The sequence below is a fragment of the Panthera leo genome, chromosome C1 (assembly GCF_018350215.1).
Source record: "Panthera leo isolate Ple1 chromosome C1, P.leo_Ple1_pat1.1, whole genome shotgun sequence".
In the NCBI taxonomy this organism is placed as follows: Eukaryota; Metazoa; Chordata; class Mammalia; order Carnivora; family Felidae; genus Panthera; species Panthera leo.
The window spans coordinates 110,512,583-110,539,099 of record NC_056686.1 but is presented as its reverse complement, the minus strand read 5'-3'; the positions used below and the strand labels follow the sequence as shown (position 1 = coordinate 110,539,099).

General features: G+C 47.2%; 1 protein-coding gene across 7 annotated transcripts in view; it reads left to right on the top strand.

Moving 5' to 3' along the window:
* MYO7B (myosin VIIB) overlaps positions 1-26,517 on the top strand; it is a 102,561-nt gene that overhangs the window by 16,819 nt on the left and 59,225 nt on the right. For 4 of the 7 annotated variants that reach the window (XM_042954090.1, XM_042954088.1, XM_042954089.1 and 1 more), the window contains 4 exons: positions 10,490-10,529; positions 21,684-21,797; positions 23,316-23,468; positions 24,871-25,055. In XM_042954090.1, the coding sequence (XP_042810024.1) occupies positions 10,512-10,529; positions 21,684-21,797; positions 23,316-23,468; positions 24,871-25,055 (470 nt within the window). In that variant the 5' untranslated portion in view covers positions 10,490-10,511. Of the gene's footprint in view, positions 1-10,489; positions 10,530-21,589; positions 21,798-23,315; positions 23,469-24,870; positions 25,056-26,517 lie in introns of those variants that run through there. The other 3 variants (XM_042954093.1, XM_042954087.1, XM_042954094.1) reach the window with 1 other exon arrangement.

The window sequence follows — 26,517 nt, the reverse complement described above, 5'->3', positions numbered from 1 at the left end:
TTCAGGGATTGCCTCCCCCTACAGCATGGCCTCTCCCAGTGCACACCGCTTGAAAGGTCTGTATTAGCCTCACTGCAGAACCCCCCCTTCCCTCGAGCCCCAGCTCAAGCCAGCTGCCCCTGCTTCTGGGGACCCCACTGAAAACCTAGTTGTGCTAATGGCCTTTAGCTCTGTTATAGGCTTCCTAGCCTCTCCTGTGTGTGTGCCCCAATTAGGACACGGGATGTTTGGGAGCAGAGGTCCTGCATGGGTGTCTTTGGAGTCCCTGTGATGCCCAGGAATATGCTGAACTCCCTTGATTGATCAGCTGATTGTCACCATGGGGTTGGCTGGTGGCCAGCAACAGGTGCATGGAGTGCGGGCTCTGATGACCTGTGGGGAGTCTTCGCTGAAGAGGCCAGGGTTAAAGATCAGGCTGCTGTGAGGCTCTGCTGGCTGGGGCTGCCATGTGGGAGGGGATGGGGCCCAGGACAAAGTCCTGTAATAAATTACGTGGGGCCGGACTGCTGGGCCATTTCCTCTTGGGTCCCTTCTGCGTCTTCCTCCTCTCCCTTACTTTCTGACACGCCCAGAGCCCTGGCACTGCCTTGTTTCCCTGCTCTTTCGGAGTGCCCAGGGTGGAGGGGAAGGGAGTCAGCGAGACCCCTGTCCTGAGAAGGTAGGGGAATACGGGGGCTTCTCTGCCAGCCGGCTGCACCGGTGGGGGGGCTGGGAGGGCTATGTTCTGCCAGCTGGGAAGATGGGAGGAGGGAGTCACCCCTCGGGAGGAGGGTTGCGGGGGGGTGGGGGACTGGGGGGGCTGTGTCCTGCCAGCTGGGAGGATGGGAGGAGGGAGTCACCACTCGGGAGGAGGGTCGCGGGGGCGGGTGGGAGGTGGGCTGGGAGGCACGACTTGGCGAAGCCCGGCAGGGCGCACTTGGAAACAAGGTGGGAAAGGCCTGAGAAGTAGAGAGCTAGAGATTCCTTTCAGGAGCCTAGAAACCAGGAACACCAGCCCAGAGATTTGTTCCATCAGGATGCAGGGCCGGCCTGGGGGCCGAGGAGGAGGAGGAGGAGCAGGAGGAGGAGGAGGGAAGCCAACTGGCCCTCTTCTGTAAGAAGGTGGACTCACTGGCAGGGGGGATGGCGGGGTCGGGAGGCAGCCAGGCCAGCTACCCTAGCCGGCAGCCTTCTCATAGCAGGAGGACTCACCAAGGAGGAACCATAGAGTGTAAGGGACCGCCTGGGCACCGATCATCTGGCACCTGACAGACGTCAGCTGTGCCACATGTGCCATCGCACTGTGCCCTCACAGCACACTGGTGTTATTGCCTCCATTTTATGGACAAGGAGACTGAGGACCATGGAATGGGGCGCAGAGTCGAGACTGGACTCCAGGGCCCAGGCTCCTCTGACTCACCTGTGTATCATCTTGGACAATTGCAGGCAGTTGTGTCAATCACCTCTGAAAGGCTTGGGCCCCTGGGGAGAGGCAGGACCCTGCCAGCCTGGCCCCAAAGCCTCCTGGGTGGGAGTGTTGGGTTGTTGGGGCCCCAGGGGGCTGGGGGAGGGTTTTTTTTCTCACTTGAGCTGCCGGCGTGCTGGGCATCCACCCCTATTTCACAGATGAGAAAATCTGAGATGCAGAGTAGGAGGGTCTGGCAGCCAGAGGAGTGGGGCCCCATCCTAAATCTTCTAAGTTGGGTATGTTTGTTCCCCACAGCCAGGCCTCCCCCTGAGTCCACACTCTGTAACTCTGGACTTGAATTTTGTTCTAACCCATAAAACCCCAAAACTCCATTGCAGATTTTAGTTCAAAGAAAACCAAAACTCTGCACGGGGCTGGCTCTCTAGGCCTGCAGCATGTGGCCCCAGGAAATCTGTTTTGAACCACTCAGCTCAATAGCACTTCCTGCAGGAAGCCTTCCCCACTGCCCAGGACCTGCCGGGCACCCTGCTGACTGGCCCTCAGGTGCCTCTTCCCAGAGGACCTGTGTCCGTGTCTGGCTTAGGTCCTAGGGTATTCTCACTCAGGCACGGGGCGAGGCACAGCTCTGTGGGGAAGTGACGCGGCACGATGAACACTCCCAGTTACCCAGTTGCATCTATGTCACAGCACGCTTTTCACATCTTGCACCACATCTCTTGCTTCCATGGTGTCACTCAGTCCACATGACATGCTGCAGTGAGGAAGAGCAGGAATTGCAAGTTTTTCGCAAAAGAGGGCGTTGAGATAAAGGAGGATAACATTCTTTGCCTTGAACCACTGAATATGAGTACCCGGAGGTGCACAGGCTGGATCTCCTCGGGGATCTGTCCCCTGCCTCCACCCAGGGCGTGGCAGAGGACAGGCACTGGGGAAGATACATTGAAAAAAATGCAGTAGCTAGTAGCAAGCAAAGCTAGGAACAAAGTCTAGTTTTCTATCCAATGCCACTTGGGACTCCCTTGCCTACCTCCTCAATCAAACAGCATGCACTGTGTTCCTTCACTGCTGGGCTGGTGAGGTGAGACTGTGTGAAGGAAAAGTGACCCCACCAGGGGCATAGACCACACAGGCATCAAGAAGTCAGAGGAGGAGATGGCTGGGGCTGAGTCCAGGGTGGGAAGGAGAAAGAGTGACAGAGAAGGAGGTGAAGGGACACAGATGGGCTGTGTAGAGAGGATGGCTTGATGTCAGTGCTGGAGAACTGGGATGTTCCAGGCCAAGGAAGTGGCATCACAAAGATCTGGTCTGGGCACAGCCAGTTCCTACCAGGAGCCAAGTGTGGGAGGAGGGAAGCAGTAAATGCTCCTTCCATGATGACAGAACTGCGCTGTCCAACACAGTAGCCACAAGCCACATGTGGCTACTGAGCACCTGAAGTGTGGTTGGCATGACTGAGCAATTGAATTTCTAATTTCAACTACAATGAATTTAAACGTACACAGTCACATGTGGCTAGTGGCTACCATATTGGACAGTGCAGTCCTAGAGAGTGCAGCGTATCAGACCAAGGGGAGAGGTGAAGTAAAATAAACAAGGACTTCACAGCCAGACGAGCAGGGGTTCAAATCCTGACTCAGCCACCTACTAAGTGTGGGACCTGAAGCCCCAGTGTCTTCATCTGTCAAATGGAACCATGTCAGTTACCATGTAGCATTGTTGTGTAGATTGAATTAATGAACTACTGTTGGAAAACTCTTAGCAGAGTGCGTGAGTACAGTCTGAGCCCCTACTCTGTTCTGTGGGGAGGGACAGAGTGTAGAGGGCAGGCAAAGGAACCACAGCACAGTGGAACAGTGTATGTTAGTCTGTAAATCCCTCAGTGATCACCTGCCTTATTCAAAAAGTAAACAAAAGAGAGTCACTTGAGGCAGCTTACAGAGATACCTAGAATGCAACAAAATCAAAAATAAAATAAAGGAGAAAGCAAGAGGAAGGGAAAATTAAGGTAGGAAAGCACAATTCAGCTCTCTTAGAGGAAGGCTAGTAAATGAAGTTCCAGTATATTTGCTAGACATAGCCACCACGTTCATTGTGAGAGTCCTGGTGGGCAATGCAAAAACGAAAATGTAAGCAGTGCCGAGTTTAAACATGCCCTTGTTAAGAACAAGCTAGTCTCTGAGAAGAAGCCCGGCTTTCCTGATGGGATGTCATGAAGGGGATACCAAGCAAGGGAATACCATTGGCAAAAATAGTAAATTCAGGAAGGCTTCTCAAGGGCCCTCTCTTCCGAGGTCTCTCTGGGCAGGCTGGCAGCACTCTGCCACAGCAAAGCTCTGAGAAGGTCTTCTCTGGGCGAGTGAAAACCATGAGTTTCAACGCAGGCCAGGGTCTTCTGGAGCCAGAGAAGGTAGACATTAGCTACAATGGCTGAGTACAGAGTCAGGGAGGCTGCAAGGAAACACTCAAGCCAGGTCTGAAGGAGTGGGCCAGAGATGAGGCCGTAGAGGCGGGCACTTGACCTGTACCTGCAGGGAGCCCTAGAGGCTTGTGTGTCAGGTGTGCAGGGAGGAGGGATAAACCTAGTGTAAGGCCCCGGGAGGGTCTAGGAGCCAGGTTCTGAGAAAGCTAGGTCCCTCAGCTTGACGTGAGCACACACAGCAAGGTTTTTGGCCGTAGGGGTGGCCAGGCCCTGTGCTCACTAGGGCAGGATGGGACGGAGGCCTATAGCTTCACACCCTGAACTCTGGCCTTATCTGGGCAAAAGAGAAGGGATCCCTGGTGAGGACCCAGGAGCATCATGTCTCTGGGCCGGGGGTACCTCTTGGGGACATATACCTCCTGAACTGCCAGTCACATGGTATTCACAGGAACGCCACCCCATTGATATCACCCCACATGCCAGACAATCCTGTGTGGTGGGACTCCCTTTCAATGGAGGGTGTGTCCCTCTGGGCCCTGGGCTTTGGAGAGGGGCTGAGCCATCCTGGCTGCATCAGGGCACACGGAGAGACTCAGAGTCGGGGTTGACAGGCCCTGTCCCAGTGTGCACTGCCAAAGCAGCACCACTATGAGCTCTCGCCTCGATGGTGCTGCTATCAGCCCCTCCCGGCCCTCCCCGTCACTGAGCTTGGTGGCTGATCAAAAAGGGAGTAGGATTTCAGGAAGCCAAACAATGCCATAGACAGCAACGCAAAGAATAAAAGCAAAATAAATAATAAAAATATACGGATATAGAAACATAACAGAAAGGAGCAAAATGTGAAGGAAAATTCTTCCCCCACCTTCCTCCCTCTCTACTCCATGCCAATCCTCAGTTCCAGAAGAAACCACTGGTAACAGTTCAATATAATTACCTCTAAAAAGGATGTATCTCCATCTTTATATATATGCATCTTCCATCTGTTTAAACAAAAATAGCATGATACTATAAAAGATAGCTCACTTTTATTTCATACTCAAATATCAACACACGTACTAGATCAAACCATCTGAAACTACCAATATTTGGTTGTCTTGAGTGTCTGCAGTGGGATGGTCTAGTCAGAGTCCCTGTCACCTGCTGGACTGTGCTGCCTTCCACTGAGTGGTGGCCTCTTTCACCTACGCCAGCCCATTTTTGTTCCCGTTTGGAGTGACAGATTCCACATCAGACACCCTTGGCTCTGGAGGAGTTGGCTGGTTGCACAGGGTAACTTCCAAGCCTCTCAATCCCTCACCCAGATCCAGACACCCTTTCTGCATCCCTTCATTGCCAGCCCTCCAGGGTAGCGTCCCCCCTCTGGACTAGCTTCCCATAGACCAGAGAGTCCGTGTGTGTTTTGCTTCTCAGACCGCAGTCTCCTGTTCAGTGCCCCATATACCACATGGCACACAGCCCCTCCTAGTCCCAGGAACATTTTGACTCTCTCCCCAACTCCACCTCCCCACTCACCTTTCAGCATTTCTTTACCTCTTCTCCCATACTCCACTTCAGTGATACTCAGAAGCCCATGATAGTGGTGTGGCTTTAGACATCCTACAGCTCTGAAGAGGGCTTTGGTAACCAGCTCACCCTTCTCCTCTCAGGTGATGGTCACCCCCATTCTGGTTCCTTAGGTTCAGTACACCCTGGGGCCAGTGCAGGACACTGACCCTGGTGGGCTCAGCAGCACACTGACCTACTTCAGGGCTGGGCAAGGGGCCTGAGCTAAGAATAAAGCATCTCACTAACAAGAAGCAGGAACTTGCAAATACTCTGAGGGCTTTCCCTCAGGGGCAACACCATACTTACTTCCCTGGGATGGGGGGGGGCATGTCTGCTCCCATCTTCCTGGTGGCCATCTATCCATCTACCCACCCACCCACTCATTTATCCATCCATACATTCAGCAAGCATATTGTGAGCCCCTACTGGAATGAGTAGGGCATAGTTCTGTTTTTAAGATTCTTGCAAGTGTGAGAGAGACACACACAGTGACACATAAAAACAGCAATAAGAGCTGAGGTAGAAAATTATAGCTGCAGCATATGAGGGTGTGTGTACCTGTGTGTGGGTACATACAGGCAAGCACATGTGTTCCTTCCAAACTCCTATCAGATGAAGTACACAGACACCAAAGTGAGAGAGAATGCGGGGGGGCTTCTGGAACTGCATGAAATTTGGTGTGGCCTGTGGGAGGAGAGGTGAGATACAAGGCTGAAATCTAGACAGGTCATGATCCCGAAGGACCTGAATGCCATAAGGGTATGACGCACATGCTCCTGGCTATGGAGAGGTATGATATGGTCAGTTTTTTGTATCTTTTAAAGATCACTTGGTTGGTAGAATGGAGAATAATTTTTTGGAGAGGCCAGGAAGCAAGTCTACCTGGGAGGCTTCCTGTCTCTCAAGTGAAGGATGACAGGGGACTAAGAGATGGGCAGGAGGCATCACAGACTGTAGTTTTTCCTTTCTTTTAGTGTCTTTTACCTGGCTTTGGTATTAGGGTAATGCTGGCTCAGAATTAGGAAGTGTTGGGAAGTGTTTTCTGTGCTTCTGTTTCCTGGGAGATGTTGTAGAGAATTGGTACCATTTCTTCCTTAGATGTTTAGTGGAATTCATTGGTGAAACCATCTAGGCCTGATGCTTCTTTTTTGACAGGTTGTTAATTATTGATTCAATTTCTTTAATAGATATAGGCCTATTCAGATTGTCTATTTCTTCTTGTGTGAGTTTTTGACAGTTCTGTCTTTCAGGGAATTGGTCTATTTTATCTAAATTTACCAAATTTGTAGATATCTAGCTGTTTATAATATTCCTTTTTTATCCTTTTAATGTCAATGGGATCAGGTCAACTATCCTCCAGATGTCCCTCTTTCATTTCTGATATTATAAATTTGTGTCTTCTCTCTTTTTTTCTTGGTTAGCTTGGCTAGAGTTTTATCAGTTTTATTGATGTTTTCAAAGAACAAGATTTTGGTTTCATTGATTTTCCCTATTGATTTCCTATTCTCAAATTTGGGATTTCTGCTCTAATTTTTATTGTTTCTTTTTTTCTTCTTCTTGCTTTAGGATTATATTGCTCTTTTTTATCTAGTTTCCTAGGGTGGAAACTCAGATTATTAGTTTTAGATCTTTCTTCTTTTTAATTTTTTTTAAAGGTTTTGTTTTTAAGTAATCTCTACCCCCAATATGGGGCTTGAACTCACAACCCCAAGATCAAGAATCACATGCTCCACTGACTGAGCCAGTCAGGCACCACTTAGAACTTTCTTCTTTTTTAAAAAATTTTTTAAAAATGTTTTAATTTATTTTTGAGACATAGAGAGACAGAGCATGAGCAGGGGAGGGGCAGAGAGAGAGGGAGACACAGAATCTGAAGCAGGCTCCAGGCTCTGAGCTGTCAGCACAGAGCCCGACGTGGGGCTCGAACTCACGGACTGTGAGATCATGACCTGAGCTGAAGTCGGACGCTTAACCAACTGAGCCACCCAGGCACCCACCTTCTTTTTAAATATAGTCTTTCAATGTTATGTATTTCCCTCTAAGCATAGCTTTCACTACATCCCACAAATTTTGATAAGTTGTATTTTCATTTTCATTTAGTTGAAAACATTTAAAATATTTCTTAAGACTTCTTTGATTCATGTATTAATTATAAATGTGTTTCTTAATCTCCAAGTATTTTGGGATTTTTCTATTTTGATTTAATTTAATACCATCATGGTCTGAGAGCAGACATTGTATGATTTCTATTCTTTTAAATTTGTTCAGGTATGTTAATGGCTCAGAATTTGGTCTATCTTGGTGAATGTTCCACATGAACTTGAAAAACATGTATATTCTGCTGTTGTTGGCTGAAGTATTCTACCAATGTCAGTTACATTCAATTGATTGATGATGCCATTGAATTTGATGATGTCCTTACTGATTTTCTGCCTGCTAGATGTGTCATTTGTTGATAGAGGAGTATTAAAGACTCCAACTATAATAGTGGACTCATCTTTCTCTCCTTGTAGTTCTACCTATTTTTGCCTCATGTATTTTGATGCCCTGCTTTTAGGTACATACATGTTAAGTAATGTCATGTCTTCTTTGAGAATTGGCCCTCCTGGGCCAATTTATTGTTGTTTGTTTGTTTGTTTTGTTTGTTTATTCATCTATTTTTGAGAGAGAGAGAGAAAGTGCACAAATGAGCTAGGGGCCGAGAGAGAGAGAGGAAGAAAGAGAAGTGGCTCATCCAAAGTGGGGCTCACGCTCACCCAAAACGGGGATTGTGTTCATGAACTGTGAGATCATGACCTGAGCCAAAGTCAAATACTTAACTGACTGAGCTACCCAGGCACCTCTGTTGTTTATAATTATGTAATGCCCTATTTATTCCTCATAATTCTCCTTGCCCTGGAGTCTGCTCTGTCTGAAATAACCAAAGCTACTCCAGCTTTCTTTTGATTAGTGTTAGCATGGTATATCTTTCTTTATCTCTTTATTTTTAATCTGTTTTTATTTTTAAAGTGGGTTTCTTGTAGACAACATATAGCTGGGAACCTCAAGTTTTAATAGATGAAATCTTCAAATGAAAGCAATCATTTAAAGATGGGGATAATAGGATGACTCAAATGTTTAAAAAAATTTTTTTTATGTTTATTTATTTGAGAGAGAGAGAGACAGAGCACGAGCTGGGTCAGGGCAGAGAGAGAAGGAGACAGAATCTAAAACAGGCTCCAGGCTCTGAGCTGTCAGCATAGAGTCCAACGTGGGGCTCAAACCCACAAACCATGAGATCATGACCTGAGCTGAAGTCAAACACTCAACTGACTGAGCCACCCAGGCACCCCATGATTCAAATGTTTTATTCACAATTGCTAATAGCATTCACTGGGATAAAGAATGCATGGAAAAGAGCAGATGCGGAAACAGAGGAGATGAGTTGCTGTGGTCATGCTGAGTTTAATGAGTTTAATGTGTCCATAACCTATCTGCTGGACATATCCAGAAAATGGGGCTTTGGTAGACCTGGAGTTCAAGAGAAAGGTGGGGATTGGAGACATTGATTTTGGACTTGGAAGTGCATTAATCCTGGCAGTGGCCCTGGAAGAGGGTGGGAATGCACAAGGGGGATGTGCAAGCTGAAAGAGAATAGAATGGGGGGTCACCAGATCAGGGAGAATTCTTTGGTTTCAATGACTTAGCTCAAATAATCAAAGTACAAAAAGTCAGAGACAGAATTTCTGTCCTTTGTCTCCTTCCAACTCCCAACTTTACTCTCCCAAGCCAGCTGTTTTCAGGACATTAGGACAGTAACCTCTGGCAATTTTGGAATCACACTTCAAATCTTCGTGGCTGGAAAGAAAACCAACCCCCAGTTCCAATTAGAACATCTCAGGGAGGGGCGCCTGGGTGGCGCAGTCGGTTAAGCGTCCGACTTCAGCCAGGTCACGATCTCGCGGTCTGTGAGTTCGAGCCCCGCGTCAGGCTCTGGGCTGATGGCTCAGAGCCTGGAGCCTGTTTCCGATTCTGTGTCTCCCTCTCTCTCTGTCCCTCCCCTGTTCATGCTCTGTCTCTCTCTGTCCCAAAAATAAAAAAATTAAAAAAAAAACGTTGAAAAAAAAAATTAAAAAAAAAAAAAAAAAGAACATCTCAGGGAAAGCCTGTGGTTGGCCCTTGCTTGAGTCATAGTCTGGTTCTGGGTACCATGATTTATGTCATTGACAGTCCTTATCCGGAACACAGTTTGGACAAAGGAAGGAGAATTTCCCTGAAAAGAACAGAGGGAGGCACTTCAAGTAGACCAAAACAATCAGCATCTCCCTCAGACAGGAAGAGGTCAAGGTGAAGGGAAAGGCCCTAGGAGGAGATTGGGGGCCATATTCTTATGGCATTCAGGTTCTTCAGGATCATGACCTGCCTGGATTTCAGCTTTGTATCTCACCTCTCCTCCCACAGGGTACAGCAAATTTCATGCAGTTACAGAGCTTTATTTAGCCTTTGGTGTCTGTGTACTTCATCTGATATGAGTTTGGAAGGAACACATGTGCATGCCTATACCCCTGGAAGGCAGCCAGGAGCTGGGGGCAGGTTTGAAAGGAGGCAGACCAGGGTTGGATTCCCAGCTGTGCTGCTAACTTACTGGGTCACCTGCCCTTTGTGGGATCCCATTTAACAAATGGGGGAACACCTGTGTTTTGGGGTGCTATGAGATTTATATAAAGTATGTCATGTGTCTTTAGCTATGCTGCCTTGCTTACCTCAGCACTCCCTATAGTGTGTGGTGGTGAATGGCTTTCACAGGTGTCCAAGCAGATAAAATTTGTGCTTCTGGATGACAGGGACTGTGTCTTAAGTACGTTCGGAACCACCTGGACTCCCCATGTCGAACCCAGTACTGAGTGCAAAACAGATGTTCAATAAAGATGAGATAGGATAGAAGAAACTGAGAAAGCATCTTCTCACACTTAGGTGGGACGGTGACTTATTCGTCCATTTATTCGAGAATCATTTCTTGAGCTGGGCCCCATGCAGGGCATTCGAGGATATGCTGAGGTGCACACGTGGCCCCTGCCCTCCAGGGGCTCCAAGGCAGGGCCATGAGGACTGATGATCTGCTTTTTCTCTGCTCACAGGTCGGGGGAGCTGCCACCCAAGATGTCGGCCTTCAGGCTGGTAAGAATTGCATCTATTGCATCCAGGGATTATCTGGGAATTACACTCAGCGAGAGGCAAGGAGAGCCCCCAAGGAAAACGTCAGAGACAAGGGAGTAGGAAGAACAAGACATTATATTACCTAAAGAAAACGAGTCTGGCCAACCTCTGGGCCTGAGCAGGCGGCCACACTTGGCGCAGTAATCCCTCACTTCTATTTAAGGCTTAAATGCCTTGACAAGGGGATTTCTCTTTCGTTGTCTCATTGCAACAGTTGCAAGGAGCTCACTCAGAGTGGATGGGAATCAAATACTGGGTTCAATCTCAACTTTGGGCTCTTCTCCATCTTCCCTCAGCTTAATAAACATCTAAGCGCCTGCTGTGTCCCAGTGGCCAAGAGATGGCTCCATGTGGAAAGGAAGCAAATGCTGAGACACTGCCCTGCCCTGGAGTGGGGGGTGGGGGGCACAGGCCTCCAGGCAGCTGGGGTGGTGCAAGCATGATGAGAGAAGGTTGGAGGCTGGAGGAGCCCAGAGGAGAGTCCCAAACCAGCTTGGGCATTCTTCCCTGCCCTCCACTCCACCCCACCCCTGAATTCCAACCCCAACCCAGGAAGGCTGGATAGAAAGAAGTCCTTTTTGATAAGAAAATGCCCCAGATATTCTTTTTCTGCATGCAAAGCCACACAGTGGCCATTGTCTCCTCCTGGCTGCTGGATCCACACTGCTGAGAGGGGACAGCATCACCCAGCAACCATGGGCTCCTGCAACCAAGCCCTCCAACTATCTGAGTCACAGAAGGGTGGCTAGGGTTGTCTTTTCCAGAATAGAGACAGGCTGTTCTAGGCTGGAAACAGAACATACGTGGTTTCAAAATTCAGGCTGCAGGGGCTTTTGGTATCTAAATCACTTTAGAACTTGGCACCATTTTGGAGCATGAGGAGCATGAGTTGTAAGGCAAAGCCAGGTTTATTTCACAAAGGAATATACCCATGGGATGCATTAGTCCCAAGGGGCCCACTGGGAACATGACTAACTTCAAGCAGAGTTTAGAAAGCTACCTTTTGGGGGCATATTATGCTCAACTGCAATGGTACACCTGCTCTGTCTTCTAAGATTGCAAGTTCCTTGGGAAGACAGTGATGGCCTGATTCACCAATGGTCCCTTTAATGGGTCCTAGTGACTCCTGAATAAAGGGCAGAACCACACTGTGCTTATTCCTGACATACCATCCAGTGGTTCTACTCCATGCCCGGCACCACTCAGGCTCCTGACCCACATTATATTCCATCTTCACAACAGCCCTGGGAAGCTGCCCCATTCAATAGGTGAGGAAACTGATGTCAGTGAGGTTAAGTGACTTGCCCAAGGCCATCTCACTCATGGAAGGTAGAGAAGGAATGAGAACCCAGTCTGTCTGACTCCAAAGGGGCTAACCATTAGGCAGCTCTGCAAAACTGTGCCACAGCAAAATGCCATAACACATACCACAGACTGAGCAGCTTAAACAACAGAAATTTATTCTCTCACAGTTTTGGAGACTAGAAGCCCAATATCAAGGTGTCAGCAGGGTTTGTGTCTGGTGACACCTCTCTTTCTGGCTTGCAGATAGCCACCTTCTCACATGGCTTTCCTTCTTGTCACACAGAGAGAGAGAGTTCTCTGGTGTCTCTTCCTCTTATAAGGACACCAATCCCACCAGGTTAGGGCTCTACCTCTTTGACCTCATTTAACCTTAATTACTTTTTTATTTTTTTATTTTAATTTTTTAATGTTTATTTTATTTTTGAGATAGAGACAGAGCATGAGTGAGGGAGGGGAAGAGAGAGAGGGAGACACAGAATCCAAAGCAGGCTTCAGGCTCTGAGCTGTCAGAACAGAGCCTGATGCGGGGCTTGAACTCGTCAACTGAAAGATCATGGCCTGAGCCGAAGTTGAACGCTCAACCGACTGAGCCACCTAGGAGACCCCCTTAATTACTTTAAAAAAAAGATGTTTATTTATTTTTGAGAGAGAGAGAACACGTGCATGAGCAGGGGAAGGGCAGCTCTGCACTAACAGCAGAGGGCCCAACACGAGGCTCAAACTCACAAGCTGTGAGATCATGACCCAAGCTGAAGTCGGATGCTTAACTGACTGAGCCACCCAGGTGCCCCAACTTTGATTACCATTTTAAAGGCTGTATCTCCAAATACAGTTACACTGGGGGATAGAGCTTTGATATATGAATTTAGTCTACAACAGGCTTTAATGTTTACTTTAACCTGTATTGTTGAGAAAACTCAAACATGTTGAATAACTACATTATGGAAAAAAGTATCTTTTTGAAAACAATTAGCAGTGGACCCCCCCCCCAGGCTAATAAAAATCTTTAAACAAATTTTTTAATGTTTATTTATTTTTGAGAGGCAGGGGTATCCGAAGCAGGCTCTGTGCTGACAGCAGAGAGCCCAATGATGGGCTTGAACTCATGAACCATAAGATCATGACCTGAGCCAAAGTCAGATGCTTAACCGACTGAGCCACCCAGGCACCCTGTAAACTCTTTTGATATAATTAAAATAGGACTCGAGTTGAGAGAAATTTGATTTTTGCACTTCAGAAGTATACTCCAGGCTGGGAGTGAGGTGGGGGTTTCTCCAGCAGCAGCTGAGGGGTCCTTCCTCAAAGAATATGGCGAACTCACTGCTCTGCCAGTTGCTTGCTGTATGACCTTGGCCAGGCTTTCCATTCTCTAGACCTTAGTTTTACCACTAGTCAGATGAACATGGGGCTGTCTGAGACTTCTCAGGACATCAGGGGCAGTGCCCTTTCTGACCCAGTGGTCCTGCCCAGGAGTGGGGAGACACAGCTACAGCTTGTGAGGTGCAAAGACCACACGCGAACTAGCCACCTATTACCCTAGTCAGCTGATACCCACTCCTCCAGTCTTCCTCCAACCTCTTTCAACCTCCTCCTCCTGATTTCTCTGGCCACCTCTTAGAGACAGACCGGCATGGTTCATATCCCAACACTATCACTTACATCTTCGTGGTTAAATAGAATTAACGATACCATTGTCACAGGATTACATAGGGTCATTGGAAGTCATACATAATCCCAAACTTTGATAACAATATTAGGACCACTAGATGTTCTGAATGTGTACAGTGGGTGACAGTGGTCTAGACTAAGGAAACAGCACATGCAAAGGCCCAAAGGGATCCAGGTCATGGTGCATCTGGGAAAGTACTGGGAGCAGGTGGTAAGTGCCAGGGCTGAATCTGCTCTGTCCACTGTGGTGGTCATGAGCCCCAGGTGCTACAAATCTGTCTGCGTTGAATCGGGATGTGCTGTAAGTCTAAAGCACATGCCAGATCCAAGGACTCAGTACAAAGAATATAAAATATCTCATTAACAATTTTTACATTTCTTACCTGTTTAAATGATAATATTTTGAATATATTGGGTTAAATAACAACATTCTGGTGCAGCCACTCTGGAAAACAGTACAGAGTTTCCTTAAAAAGTCAAAAATAGAACTACTCTATGACCCAGCAATTGCACTACTAGGTATTTACCCAAAGGATACAAAAATATAGATTTGAAGGGATACATGCACCCTGGTGTTTATAGCAGCATTATCAAAAATAGCCAAACTATGGAAACAGCCCAAATGTCTACCCACCGAAGGATAAATAAAAAGTGGTGTATATATACAATGGAATATTAATCAGCCATCAAAAAGAATGAAATCTTTCCATTTGCAATGATGTGGATGGAGCTAGAGTGCATTATACTAAGCGAAGTAAGTCAGAGAAAAACAAATACCGTATGATTTCACTCACGTGGAATTTAAAACAGATGAACATAAGGGAAGGGAAAAAAAGAGAGAGAGAGGAAAGCAAACCTTAAGAGACTCAACCATAGAGAAAAAATTGAGGGTTGATGGAGGGAAGTGGGTGGCAGGATGGGCTAGATAGGTGCTGGGCAATTGTGATGAGTGCCAGGTGTTGTATGTAAGTGATGAATCACTACATTCTATACCTGGAACCAATTTTACCATATATGTTAACTAACTTGACTTCAAATAAAAACTGAAAATAAAAAAATAACAGCATTCATAACATTAATTTCACCTGTTTTTCTTTACATTTTAAAGGTGGCTGCTAGAACACTTTCATTTTTTTTTTTTTTTTAGAACATTTTCAATTACACATGCGGTTTGAGCTGTATTTCTATTGGATAGTGCTGGCCTTGACCACACACTAAGGATTTACAAATTGTGCATTGTATACAGCCTCCCTTTCTGGCAGCTGAGGGGATAGGATGAGTGCACTGGGCTGTATCACTTGCCCCACCCCTGAGCTGGAGGGGATGGTGCTCACCAAGAACCCCATGTATTGGGGAGGGGTGAGTCCTCAAACAAAAGTTGAAGTCTTTTAAAGAAGGTGATTAGGTCTTGCATTGCCCATGTATTGTTCAACCATTAGATTGTCCCTGATTTTGGCTTTGGGGATCCCATCACAAGGATGCACACACAAGGCAGCTGACTTAAGGATGAACATGTAAATAGATCTTTCTCTTTGCCATCATCACCAGCTTCTTCACCCTCCACCCTATGGGCAAGTGAGGAAACCGAGATCCTGGTGCTGGCACACATTCTGAGCCACCCCAAGGCCCTGGGCAGAGCACAGTTTTCAGTCACATTAATGAAACCCCATCTTCCTTCCAAATGAGGACTATGAATGTTTACATATCTGTGTGCAGAGGGGCTGGGAACTATTCAATGCAGAAGACTGGTTGGAATTATTTTGAAATTCAAAGCACCTCTCTTAGATCGGCCCAGTCTCCAGTGCACAAAGTCATAAATGTTTGTTTGTTGACAAATCAATCATACCTTATCTTCAACCATACTTCATCAGATAGGGAGGGGATACAATGCCCAGGCACTGTGAGACATTCCTGAGAAAAACAAGGTCTTTGGCACCAGCAGTAACCATGCCATCTGTCCCTGCAGAGGGGACAGGCTTCTGTGGGTCTACTGATGGGCCTGCACTGGAGCTTAGACCAGGCCTGCTGCTGGAGCTCCCTTGATGACTCATCTGAGTCTTCATCTATCTGACTATATGCAGGCATAGACCATCTCTAGGTCCACCTCTTCTACTTTGGGAAGAGAAAGACGTGACAGGTGGGCACAAGGTATCAGGGCACAGTGCCGTTTCAGTGAGGAGGCCAAAAGAGGCCACCTTTCTTGGGAGACATTAGTATGAAGGACCAGGTCTCCAGGGAGTGGGTTGTTCATGGCTTCTGGCCTTTGCAGTAGTTTCTGTCTCATGCTGGGGCACTCCCACATTCTCTCCAGCAAGAGCTCTTCCCGCACCCAGCTGTTATGTATTTCCTATCACGCAGAGCAAGGAGGACTCTCAGGACTCCTCACATCTCCCTGCTTTCTTCAACTCCTCCTCCATTTCATGAGTCTCCATAGACACTCTTACTTTCTTCACGGCTGAGAGATGCTATTTCTCTTCTCCATTCTTTTCCTGATTCAGCAGCTCTTGCAGTCTTTTCCTGCTGATGGAGGTCATGAAGAAGCTCTATTTTCTGTGATGTGGCTTCTCATTTATTTCCTAGTAGAGCTTTGGCCAAATGGAGGGAACAAAAGTCATGTTCTTTGATTTCTTCTTCCAGCCCATGTGGGGCTCATGCCTCCGTAGTCTGGATTGGACATGGTGCCTCTCTTGTTCATCTCTGGTTAAGGTCAAGTTTGCTGTGAGATGCCCATCGTCTGCCTTTGACTTTCAATCTTGCTTTGATGATCTGCCAGCGGCTTCAGCTGCATGCTACAATTTCATCCTCTTTGTAAGAAAGCTTCTCCGGGATCTCTGAGGTGTCTGGTATGATCTGATTCGTTCACTGGGCCCAGTATGTTGTCAAACTGGTTTTCTGTATCCTGCAGCAACTGTTCCTTGCAGTTCTTCTTTAATTTGGCTTCCATTTGTATAAAATCGTACAGACATACCGTTTAAAGAATCAGTTTCCCACTGTCTCTTCCCCAGAGGTGACCACTGTCAAGCCTGCTATTGATTCTTGGGTATTTCCCTCTGTGTCTGGAAAGAACAGGCTCACAGTGCTACTGGAGTTTTTGGGTTCAGGCATCATCGATGACTGACTTCCTGCCATGTAAGAAAGGCCCTAGCTCCATGAGCCTACCCCCCTCCAGGCACTCACAAGTATGCTACTCATGTCTCTGTCCTCCCCAAATTGTTAAACCTAGCTTTGATCAGACCTGCATATAGAGTTTACTTATTTTATCTAAGTAAATGCTACCCTGAACTGAGCTAGCATACTCTAAGCACCGTGCTTTCCTTTGCTAGACTTTGTAATTGTCTTTTCCCCACCTGCTAAGGTTTCTGTGTATTTATCATGCCTTTAGCACCCCCACTTTCTCCCAGACATGTCAGTCTTCTCTCAAAATGTTCTGACTCATCAGGAGGTCAACCAGTTTCATCCTCAGAGGGAAATCTCTCCCAGAGTTGCTGACTTGTGATATCTAGACTATGTCTTGTATTTCTGAGGCACACATCTTGACATCATCTTGGGAGCTCCTTCACAGCCAGTCTGAATATGCCTTTTGTCTCTCCTTTGTACTGAATCCCTACTCCTGGACCTGAGGTCTTTCTCTTGGAGTACTCCCTCATTTTGATCTAGCACATCCTGCAATAGCTTTCTGAGAAGGGGTAACAACTTGCATATCTAAAACACATTTATTCACATGTGTCAGCTGGGCATGGGATTCCGTACTGGACAGAATTTTCCCTGAGAATTGTGAAGATGTTTATTTCATGTTGTCTTCTGGCTTCCAGCATTACTGTTGAGAAATCTGACACCATTCTCATTCTTTTTAGCATAATGCAACACAGTTGTTAATTTAATTTTTAATATTAAATTAAATTAATTTTTATTTTATTTATTTTATTTTATTTTTTAAATTTACATCCAAATTAGTTACCATATAGTACAACAATGACTTCAGGAATAGATTCCTTAATGTCCCTTACCCATTTAGCTCATCCACCCTCCCACAACCTCTCCAGTAACCCTCTGTTCTCCATATTTAAGAGTCTCTTATGTTTTGTCCCCCTCCCTCTTTTTATATTATTTTTGCCTCCCTTCCCTTGTGCACATCTGTTCTGTGTCTTAAAGTCCTCATATGAGTGAGGTCATATGATATTTGTCTTTCTCTGACCAAATAATTCTGCTTAGCATAATATCTTCTAGTTCCATCCACATATTTGCAAATGGCAAGATTTCATTCTTTTTTGATTGCAGAGTAATACTCCATTGTACATATATACCACATCTTCTTTATCCATTCATCTATCGATGGACATTTGGGCTCTTTCCATACTTTGGCTATTGTGGATAGTGCTGCTATAAACATTGGGGTGCATGTGTCCCTTTGAAACAGCATACCTGTATCCCTTGGATAAATACCTAGCAGTGCAATTGGTGGGTCATAGGGTAGTTCTGTTTTTAATTTTTTGAGGAACCTCCATACTGTTGTCCAGCGTGGCTGCACCAGCTTGCATTCCCACCAGCAGTGCAAAAGAGATCCTCTTTCTCCCTATCCTTGCCAACATCTGTTGTTGCCTGACTTGTTAATGTTAGCCATTCTGATGGGTGTGAGGTGGTATCTCATTGTGGTTTTGATTTGTATTTCCCTGATGATAAGTAATGTTGAGCATTTTTTCATGTGTCGGTTGGCCATCTGCATGTCTTCTTGGAGAAGTGTCTATTCATGTCTTTTGCCCATTTCGTCACTGGATTATTTGTTTTTTGGGTGTTGAGTTGGATAAATTCTTTATAGATTTTGGATACTAACCCTTTATCTGATATGTCGTTTGCAAATATCTTCTCCCATTCTGTCAGTTGCCTTTTAGTTTTTCTGATTGTTTCCTTTGCTGTGCAGAAGCTTTTTACTTTGATGAGGTCCCAATAGTTCATTTTTGCTTTTGTTTCCCTTGCCTCTGAAGATGTGTTCAGTAAGAAGTTGCTGCAGCCAAGGTCAAAGAGGTTTGTGCCTTGCTTTCTCCTATAGGATTTTGTTGGTTTCTTGTCTTACATTTAGGTCTTTCATCCATTTTGAGTTTATTTTTGTGTATGGTGTAAGAAAGTTGTCCAGGTTCATTTTTCTGCATGTTGCTGTCCAGTTTTTCCAGCACCACTTGCTGAAGAGACTGTCGTTATTCCATTGGATATTCTTTCCTGCTTTGTCAAAGATTAGTTGGCCATATGTTTGTGGGTCCATTTCTGGGTTCTGTATTCTGTTCCATTGATCTGAGTGTTTGTTTTTGTGCCAACCATTCTCATTTTTGAGCCTTTGTACAAAATCTATTTTTTTCTCTCTGAAAGCTTTCATGATTTTCTCTTCGTCCCAAGTATTTTGAAACTTCATGATCATGAGTGTTGATGTGTATCTATTTTTATTCCTTATACTATTGACTGAACTTTCTTCCCCAGTTTTTTTTTCTAGAAGGCTTATGGCAATAATATTGTATCTTCAAAAATGTTTGTTACCTTTATACAGGAAGGACGATTTGGCTAGATAAAAAGTTACTAGATTTCTTTTTTCTTTCTTTTTTCATTGTGGTAAAAAAAAAAAAAATGCCTAACGTTAAATTTACCATTTTTAAGCACACAGTTCAGCATCAAGTATATTCACATTGTTGTGCAACAGATCTGAGAACTTTTTTTTTTAATTTTTAAAAAATGTTTATTTATTTTTGAGAGGGAGAGAGAGAGTGTAAGCAGGGGAGGGGCAGAGAGAAAGGGAGACACAGAATCAGAAGCAGGTTCCAGGCTCTGAGCTGTTAGCACAAAGCCAGACACAGGGCTAGAACACATGAACCACAAGATCATGACCTGAGCTGAGGTCAGCTGCTTAACTGACTGAGCTACCCAGGCAGCCCCAGACCTAAGAACTTTTAATCTTGCAAACTTGGAATTCTGTGCTCACTAAACACTATTTTCCCTCATTCCTCCTCCAGCCCTTGGCAACCACCTTTCTATTTTTTGTTTCTGTGATTTTGATTATTTTAGATACTTCTTTTTTTTCTTAAGGCTTATTTACTTTTGAGAGAGAGAGAGAGTGAACAGGGGAGGGGCAGAGAGAAAGGGAGACACAGAATCCAAAGCAGGCTCCAGGCTTTGAGATGTCAGCACAGAGCCCGATGTGGGGCTTGAACCCACGAACTGTGAGATCATGACCTGAGCCGAAGTCTGACGCTCAACCATCTAAGCCATCCACATGCCCCAACTCTTTTAGATACTTCTTATGAGTGGAATCATGGAGTATTTGTCTTTCTGTGACTAGCTTATCTCACTTGGCATGATGTCCTTGAGGTCCATCCATACTGTACCACATAACAGGATTTCCTTCCATTTTAAGGATATTCCTTTGCATGTATACATCACATTTTGTTTGTTTATTCATATGTTAATGGGCACTTGGATTGCTTTCACCTATGGCTATTGTGAATAATGCTGCAATGAACATAGGAGTGCACATATGTCTTTACGATCCTTCTTTGAATTTCTTTGGATGTATACTCAGAAGTGGGATTGCTGGGTCATATGGTATATACATTTTTACTTTTTTGAGGAATCTCCGTATTATTTTCCCCAGTGGCTGCACCAGTTTACAATCCCACCAGAAGTGTATAACAGTTCCAGTGCCTCTAACACTTGATGTTTTCTGTTCTTTTGGTAGTGGCCATACTAATAGGTAGGTTGCTCTTTTCTTGAGATCTTTTAGTTGTTCAGCTCTCTATAGGATTTGAATTTGTCCTGAATTTTCTCCTTAGAAGTGAACTCATCTTTATTTTCAAAGCTCAAAAACCTTTGCTAGTATATGTCCTGGAGCTGATTTTTCTTTGTCATTATTTCCTGGTACCTGATGTGCTTTCAATCTATAGATGCAAGATTTCTTTAATATCTGGAAAGTTGTCTTGAATTATATCTTTAAATAATCTTCCTGGGTTTATTTCCAGTTATCTTCTTTGGGTGCCCACGTATTTTTGTCCATCTTCCCTATCTATCCTTTTCTTCCTAATCCTCATTTAAAAAATTTCTCTGTCGGGGCGCCTGGGTGGCGCAGTCGGTTAAGCGTCCGACTTCAGCCAGGTCACGATCTCGCGGTCCGTGAGTTCGAGCCCCGCGTCGGGCTCTGGGCTGATGGCTCGGAGCCTGGAGCCTGGAGCCTGTTTCCGATTCTGTGTCTCCCTCTCTCTCTGCCCCTCCCCCGTTCATGCTCTGTCTGTCTCTCTCTGTCCCAAAAATAAATTAAAAAAACGTTGAAAAAAAAAATTTAAAAAAAAAAAAATTTCTCTGTCATTCAGCTCGCCCTCTCCTCCTGTCTTCAGTGATCTTTACTATGTTTATAGCGGTGATTGTTTTTCTGTTGTTTCCAATTCTGCTTTCATTCCTGGTCCATGTTATCTCTTCCATTTCTTTCTTGAGCTTTGCCAACTCAATTCTCATCCCTTTCACTTGTCTCAGCATCTAATTTCTGAGCTCTTGCTTCTGATCTACTCTTCAGTACATTTTTGGAAACTATGGTGAAATACTTGGCCACAACTTCCACTGTTCTCTGACAGTTTTGTTGGTTTGTTTGTTTTTCCTGGTATTAGTCACTTGCTCCTTTCCTCCTGTTGGATTTCAGTATCTTTGTATGTAGACCTGTGCTGGTTTGGGGATTACTCCTCTTTGAATGGGGTGAGCTTTCTTGGGTCAGAAGGAAGTTCATACGGGTCAATGCCATGTCACAGGCTAGCAGAAACCTATGAGATTTTAGTCTTTGCTTCTCCTCACCCAACGGGTTTCGGTCCTATAGGGCTATTCACAGGGCAAAGACTCTTTTTCCACCTCACGGTGGGACTGTTTTCCTGCAAATATGGCTTGTCTGTTTCCTAGAACCAAGGTAGGTCAGGGAATCTTCCATTGCTAACTCCCACTGCCATCCTGGCAAGAACAAGAGAGAGTGGGAAAGGAGAGAGGGAATAAGAAGGAGAGGGAAAGAGGAGGAGGGGGTATGAAGAGAGCATTGGAAAAGACGGCCCCCGGGAGAGGTAAGTCTTGAGCAGGAAAGGGAACATGGAACAGGTGTTTGACCACTGTCTTCTATCTTCTGTCCAGGGTGACCATGTGTGGCTGAACCCCCTCCCTGCCAACAAGACCAGCGTGGCTATTGGGTGCATCATCAAGGAAACAAAGCCTGGCAAGATCTTGGTTGAAGATGATGAGGGCAAGGTCAGTGTGGCCAGGTTCTTCAGGGAGGCTGGGCCCTCTTAGCCCCACCCCAACCCCACCCCTCTAGGACCCTGAGCCCCTTTCCTCTTCTGTCACTGCTCTCCAACACCAGGGGTTTCAGAGCCCAGATGGGGGGAAACCTACCCAGTAGAACAGACCACAGTGGGGTCCTGTCATGGTGGACATCATGTGTCTGTCTTGGGGAATGTTTCTATAATGAAAGAGCAAGGACTGAGTAGGTAGATGGAAAACTAGGCCAATTAAGGGAAGTAGGAAATAGGGAAGTGAGGAAGGGGCTGTGACAGAGAGGAGAGGGTGGCAGAAAGCTGCTTTGCCAAGTAAAGGAGGGTAAGCCTGGAGACCAGGAGGAGAGAAGGAAAGGTGTTCTTTGAGGAGAGGAGGGCCCCAGAATGTGAGGAGGAAGAAGACGAGGTTCAGCTGGTACTGAACAGAACAGCCCAGGTGAGAGAGAAGTGGAAGCTGGGGTGGCCTGCAGGGTTGCAGCTCAGCCATCTGGGGGTTGGGGGGTAGCTTCAGCCAAGTGTGGTGCCATGAGGAAGGGCATGCAGGGCTAGGGGTCCAGCTCATCCCTTCAGTCCCCCTCGGGCAAACCTCTTTGCTGAGGTGCTGCAGCATCGGGTATGTGGAGACTTGGCCTCCAGGGAGAAGTTTCTAGGCTCTGACCTGTAAGCTGCATATTAGGGAAGCCAGTAAAACATGAATGATTATATCTTCCATTTGCAAAGTGATGTTTTACAGTTTACAAAGCACTTTTACTTGCATGCTTTTATTCCAGCCATCTGTGAGGCCCCCAGGTGATCCTGCTCCTGATCTCAATGACAGCCAAATCTGACTTCTGGCTACAAGCTACTCTGACCCTGGTCTGAAATTCACCATTAGCCCTGGCTTCACACTGACGCTTGGCTTCACACTGACACCTGGCTTCACACTGGCACCTGGCTTCACACTGACACCTGGCTTCACACAGACGCCTGGCTTCACACTGACTCCTGGCTTCACACAGATGCCTGGCTTCACACAGACGCCTGGCTTCACACAGACGCCTGGCTTCACACTGACGCCTGGCTTCACACTGACGCTTGGCTTCACACTGACACTTGGCTTCACACTGACGCCTGGCTTCACACTGACGCTTGGCTTCACACTGACGCTTGGCTTCACACTGACCCCTGGCTTCACACTGACCCCTGGCTTCACACTGATGCTTGGCTTCACACTGATGCCTGGCTTCACACTGACGCTTGGCTTCACATTGACCCCTGGCTTCACACTGACCCCTGGCTTCACACTGACGCTTGGCTTCACACTGACCCCTGGCTCTAGACACGTCCTTTCTCCAACTGCAAACTGCCCTGATCCTCCCTCAGGTTTTCCTTGACCTCAGCCAGAGACTCAGGCCACCAGGTCAGCTGATGTGCTGAGAACTTGGAGAAGAGGTGCAGTGGGTTGGCCCATGTGGAGGCCACCCCTCAGGGGAGTCTGTGCCCTTTGTTCCAGGAACACTGGATCCGAGCAGAGGACCTTGATACCCTCAGCCCCATGCACCCCAATTCAATGCAAGGTGTGGACGACATGATCCGCCTGGGGGACCTGAGCGAGGCAGGCATGGTGCACAATCTCCTGATCCGTTACCAGCAGCACAAGATCTATGTGAGTCCCCGTTTCCACCCTCTGCTCAGGGGGCTTGGTCCATGTGCACTGACCTCCTGGCTGGGGAAGAAAAAAAAAACAGGCACCAGAGGTTTGGAGCCAGGCACACCTGGTTCAGTCCCCACCCAGCCCACCCACCCCCACCCTCACTGCGTGAGGTGGGCAAGGAGCTTAACACTTCTCCTTGGCATCATAATACCTTGCAGTCTCAGAAAGCTGACAGGCAGCATGCCAGCACAGTCCCTAGCACACAGTAGGTGCTCAATTAGTGCTGTCCCCCCTTCATCTGTGGCTGAGTGGAAGGCCTGCTCTGATGGCCAAGTGGACCAGAGGCCAGGGGGGTGGACATAGTCTTATGTTCCTTCCTAGGCATTTGGCAGAGACAGGGTCACTAGGCAGCAGACCCCTGCTCTCTTGTGAAGTGAGTCCTGTGATGGTCAGGAGGGCTGTGCAGATTGATGTGGGTCCTTCTCCCAAAACCTGGCAGTGGATGGGAGGCTCACCCCAGCTCTAAGGCTCATATTCCCCTTCCAATGCGTTTTTCCCAGAAGACTGAGCATTCAAAACTGGCTCCAGCCCCGCCCTGAGTGGGTGTGGCCTATGAAGTCACTGCCTGCCTGGGCCTCTCCTAGTTCAAGGTGGCTGGTTTGGCTCTGAGCAGCCCTTCAGGGATGAGTGAGCAGGGGACCCCGAAAAGAGGGGAGGGCTGGTCAGGAGAGTGAGGAGGCTCTGCGGTGGAAGGGGGCAATAGAATACACTGAGTGCACACTGGCTGAATGTGATTCAGAGATCCTGGGACTGATAACGCCAACAAGCTAAAGTGAATTACAGTTTATCCTTTCCAAAGAGCTTATGCTTGCATTCTTTTATCTGGCTGTCATAGTCCTTGGAGTCAGAGACATTAAACTCTCCATTCCTAAAATGAAAATTTGGATGTGGATAATCATGTGACTTGATGAGGTGGCTCTCCCTGTCCCATTCCCAGGACTAGTGGGGGCTCCAGATAACCAGGTGGTCCTGAATGGGGTCCTAGGAGGGATCAGTGGAGGCTACGCTTGTTGACCAGCCTCATGTGGTCAGGTGAGAGGCAGGTGAAGACTCACTTCATAAATTCAGCCCACTTTTATTGAGTCTTCTAAACACCAGACAGAATGCTAAACATTTAACAAAGACCTCATCTAATCTTCCTGTGAATGTACTCACCCCCAGCTTTTGTTTGCCGTGAACATCCCCATCTTTCCGGCTGAATGTCTTGTCTCCCTGGCCCAGAATCAGACCCCTCTTCCCCACCAGACTCAGCCAGTCCTGGTAGCCTCAGCAGGCCACACTCAAGGTCAAGGTCAGGGCCAGGCAGCATTGGCCTTCAGAGCAGAGAGCACTAACCACCTGTTCCCTTCCCCAGACATACACAGGCTCCATCCTGGTGGCCGTGAACCCATTCCAGGTGCTGCCCCTCTACACCCTGGAGCAGGTGCAGCTGTATTACAACCACCACATGGGTGAGCTACCACCGCACGTCTTTGCCATCGCCAACAACTGCTATTTCAACATGAAGAGGAATAAGAGGGACCAGTGCTGCATTATCAGGTGGGGGGGGGGTCAGGCTCCCCTTGTCCCTGGAGAATCACATGGGCCAGGCACTAGTTTCTAGTAAAGCAAGGAGCATCCCCTCTCCCTAAACCTCTCCAAACCAGCCTGCCTACAAGGCCTGTTTGATTTAGGGGCTCCCATTCAGCTGCACACAGCCTCCTCAAGGGCACACATCTCACCTACACCTGCTCCCTACTGCCCCTCCACCCTGACAGGTCCCTCCAGGGCTTCCTTCCTTCAGAATCAGCTCTTCTACTGCATCAGCAGGACCTGCACTGCCCCAGCCTTCATGAATATTTCCTCAGACAAGGAAGGAGAAATGGGGATGGGCACTTTTAGAAATGGGACCCAGGATGGCTTCTTGCGAACACAGGGGTCAAATAGGTGATGTCTCACACACACACACACACAAATCTCTGGGCAGGCCTCAGGTGAGGACAGGGGTAGCAGCAGCTCCAGTGGGCAGCTCTCAGGTTTCTGGGGCCCAGGAGGGACATGTCCTCCTCCAATCCAGGTCCTGACCCTTCTTCAGAGGCCCTCTTCCTGGCCTGGCCTCCCTGCTTCCTGCACAGGCCCTCCTGAGGGAAGGCAGGGAGAGAGGGAAAGGAAGGGGGAGGGGGAATTTGGCTCAGGGCACATTGCTTGGAGCTACAGTAGAGCCATTCATTCATTCATTCATTCGAGGGTCCACTGTGCTCTGGTTGCACACCTGTTCTGTACTAACATGGGGAGACAGCAGCAAATGAAAGGGACTAAAATCCCTACCTTATGGAGTTTACATTCTAGAAGGGGAGACAGACAATAAATAAGCCAATTTGGGGGGTGGGGACAGCAGGTAATGAGAGCTTTGAAGAAAAGCATTGTAGGGAAAGAGGAAAGACAGTGATGGGCTGTTGTTCTAGAGGGAGGGCAGACCAGGCACGGCCTCTCTGAGGACGGATGTTGGAACAGAGACCAGAATGAAGTCCTATAGCAAGAGATGATCACATTTGCTGTTCTCAGCAGCCCTTTGAAGTAGATCTTCTTATTCCCATTTTACTGTTGGGTGGGAAACCTCCCACCAGAGAGGCTGAGATCCTTTCCCAGAGACACACAGCTGCTAAGTAGGGAATTCTAACCCAGGACACTGGAAAAGAAGACAGAGAGGTATCCTGGGGTGATTCCCACTTTTCCAGAAGTGAATGGAATTATGTGCCAATGAGGGCTGGTACTTTGTCTCCCTCTGGGGCTCTGCCTGTCTGCTCCGTGTGCTCCCCATCTGCCCCCTCCCCCCCAGGACTAGGCAGACCAGCCTCACTGCAAGAGTCTGCCCATGCTGCCCAAGAGCTGGGCCCCACGCTGGCTGGGAAGCTCACTAGGCCAGCCTCCACTTCCAGGACAGCAGTGCCTCAAGAAGAGGGTAGAGTACCCCGATCTGTGGCTTTTTGTACGAACAGAACCTCACTCTGAGCCAAACTTC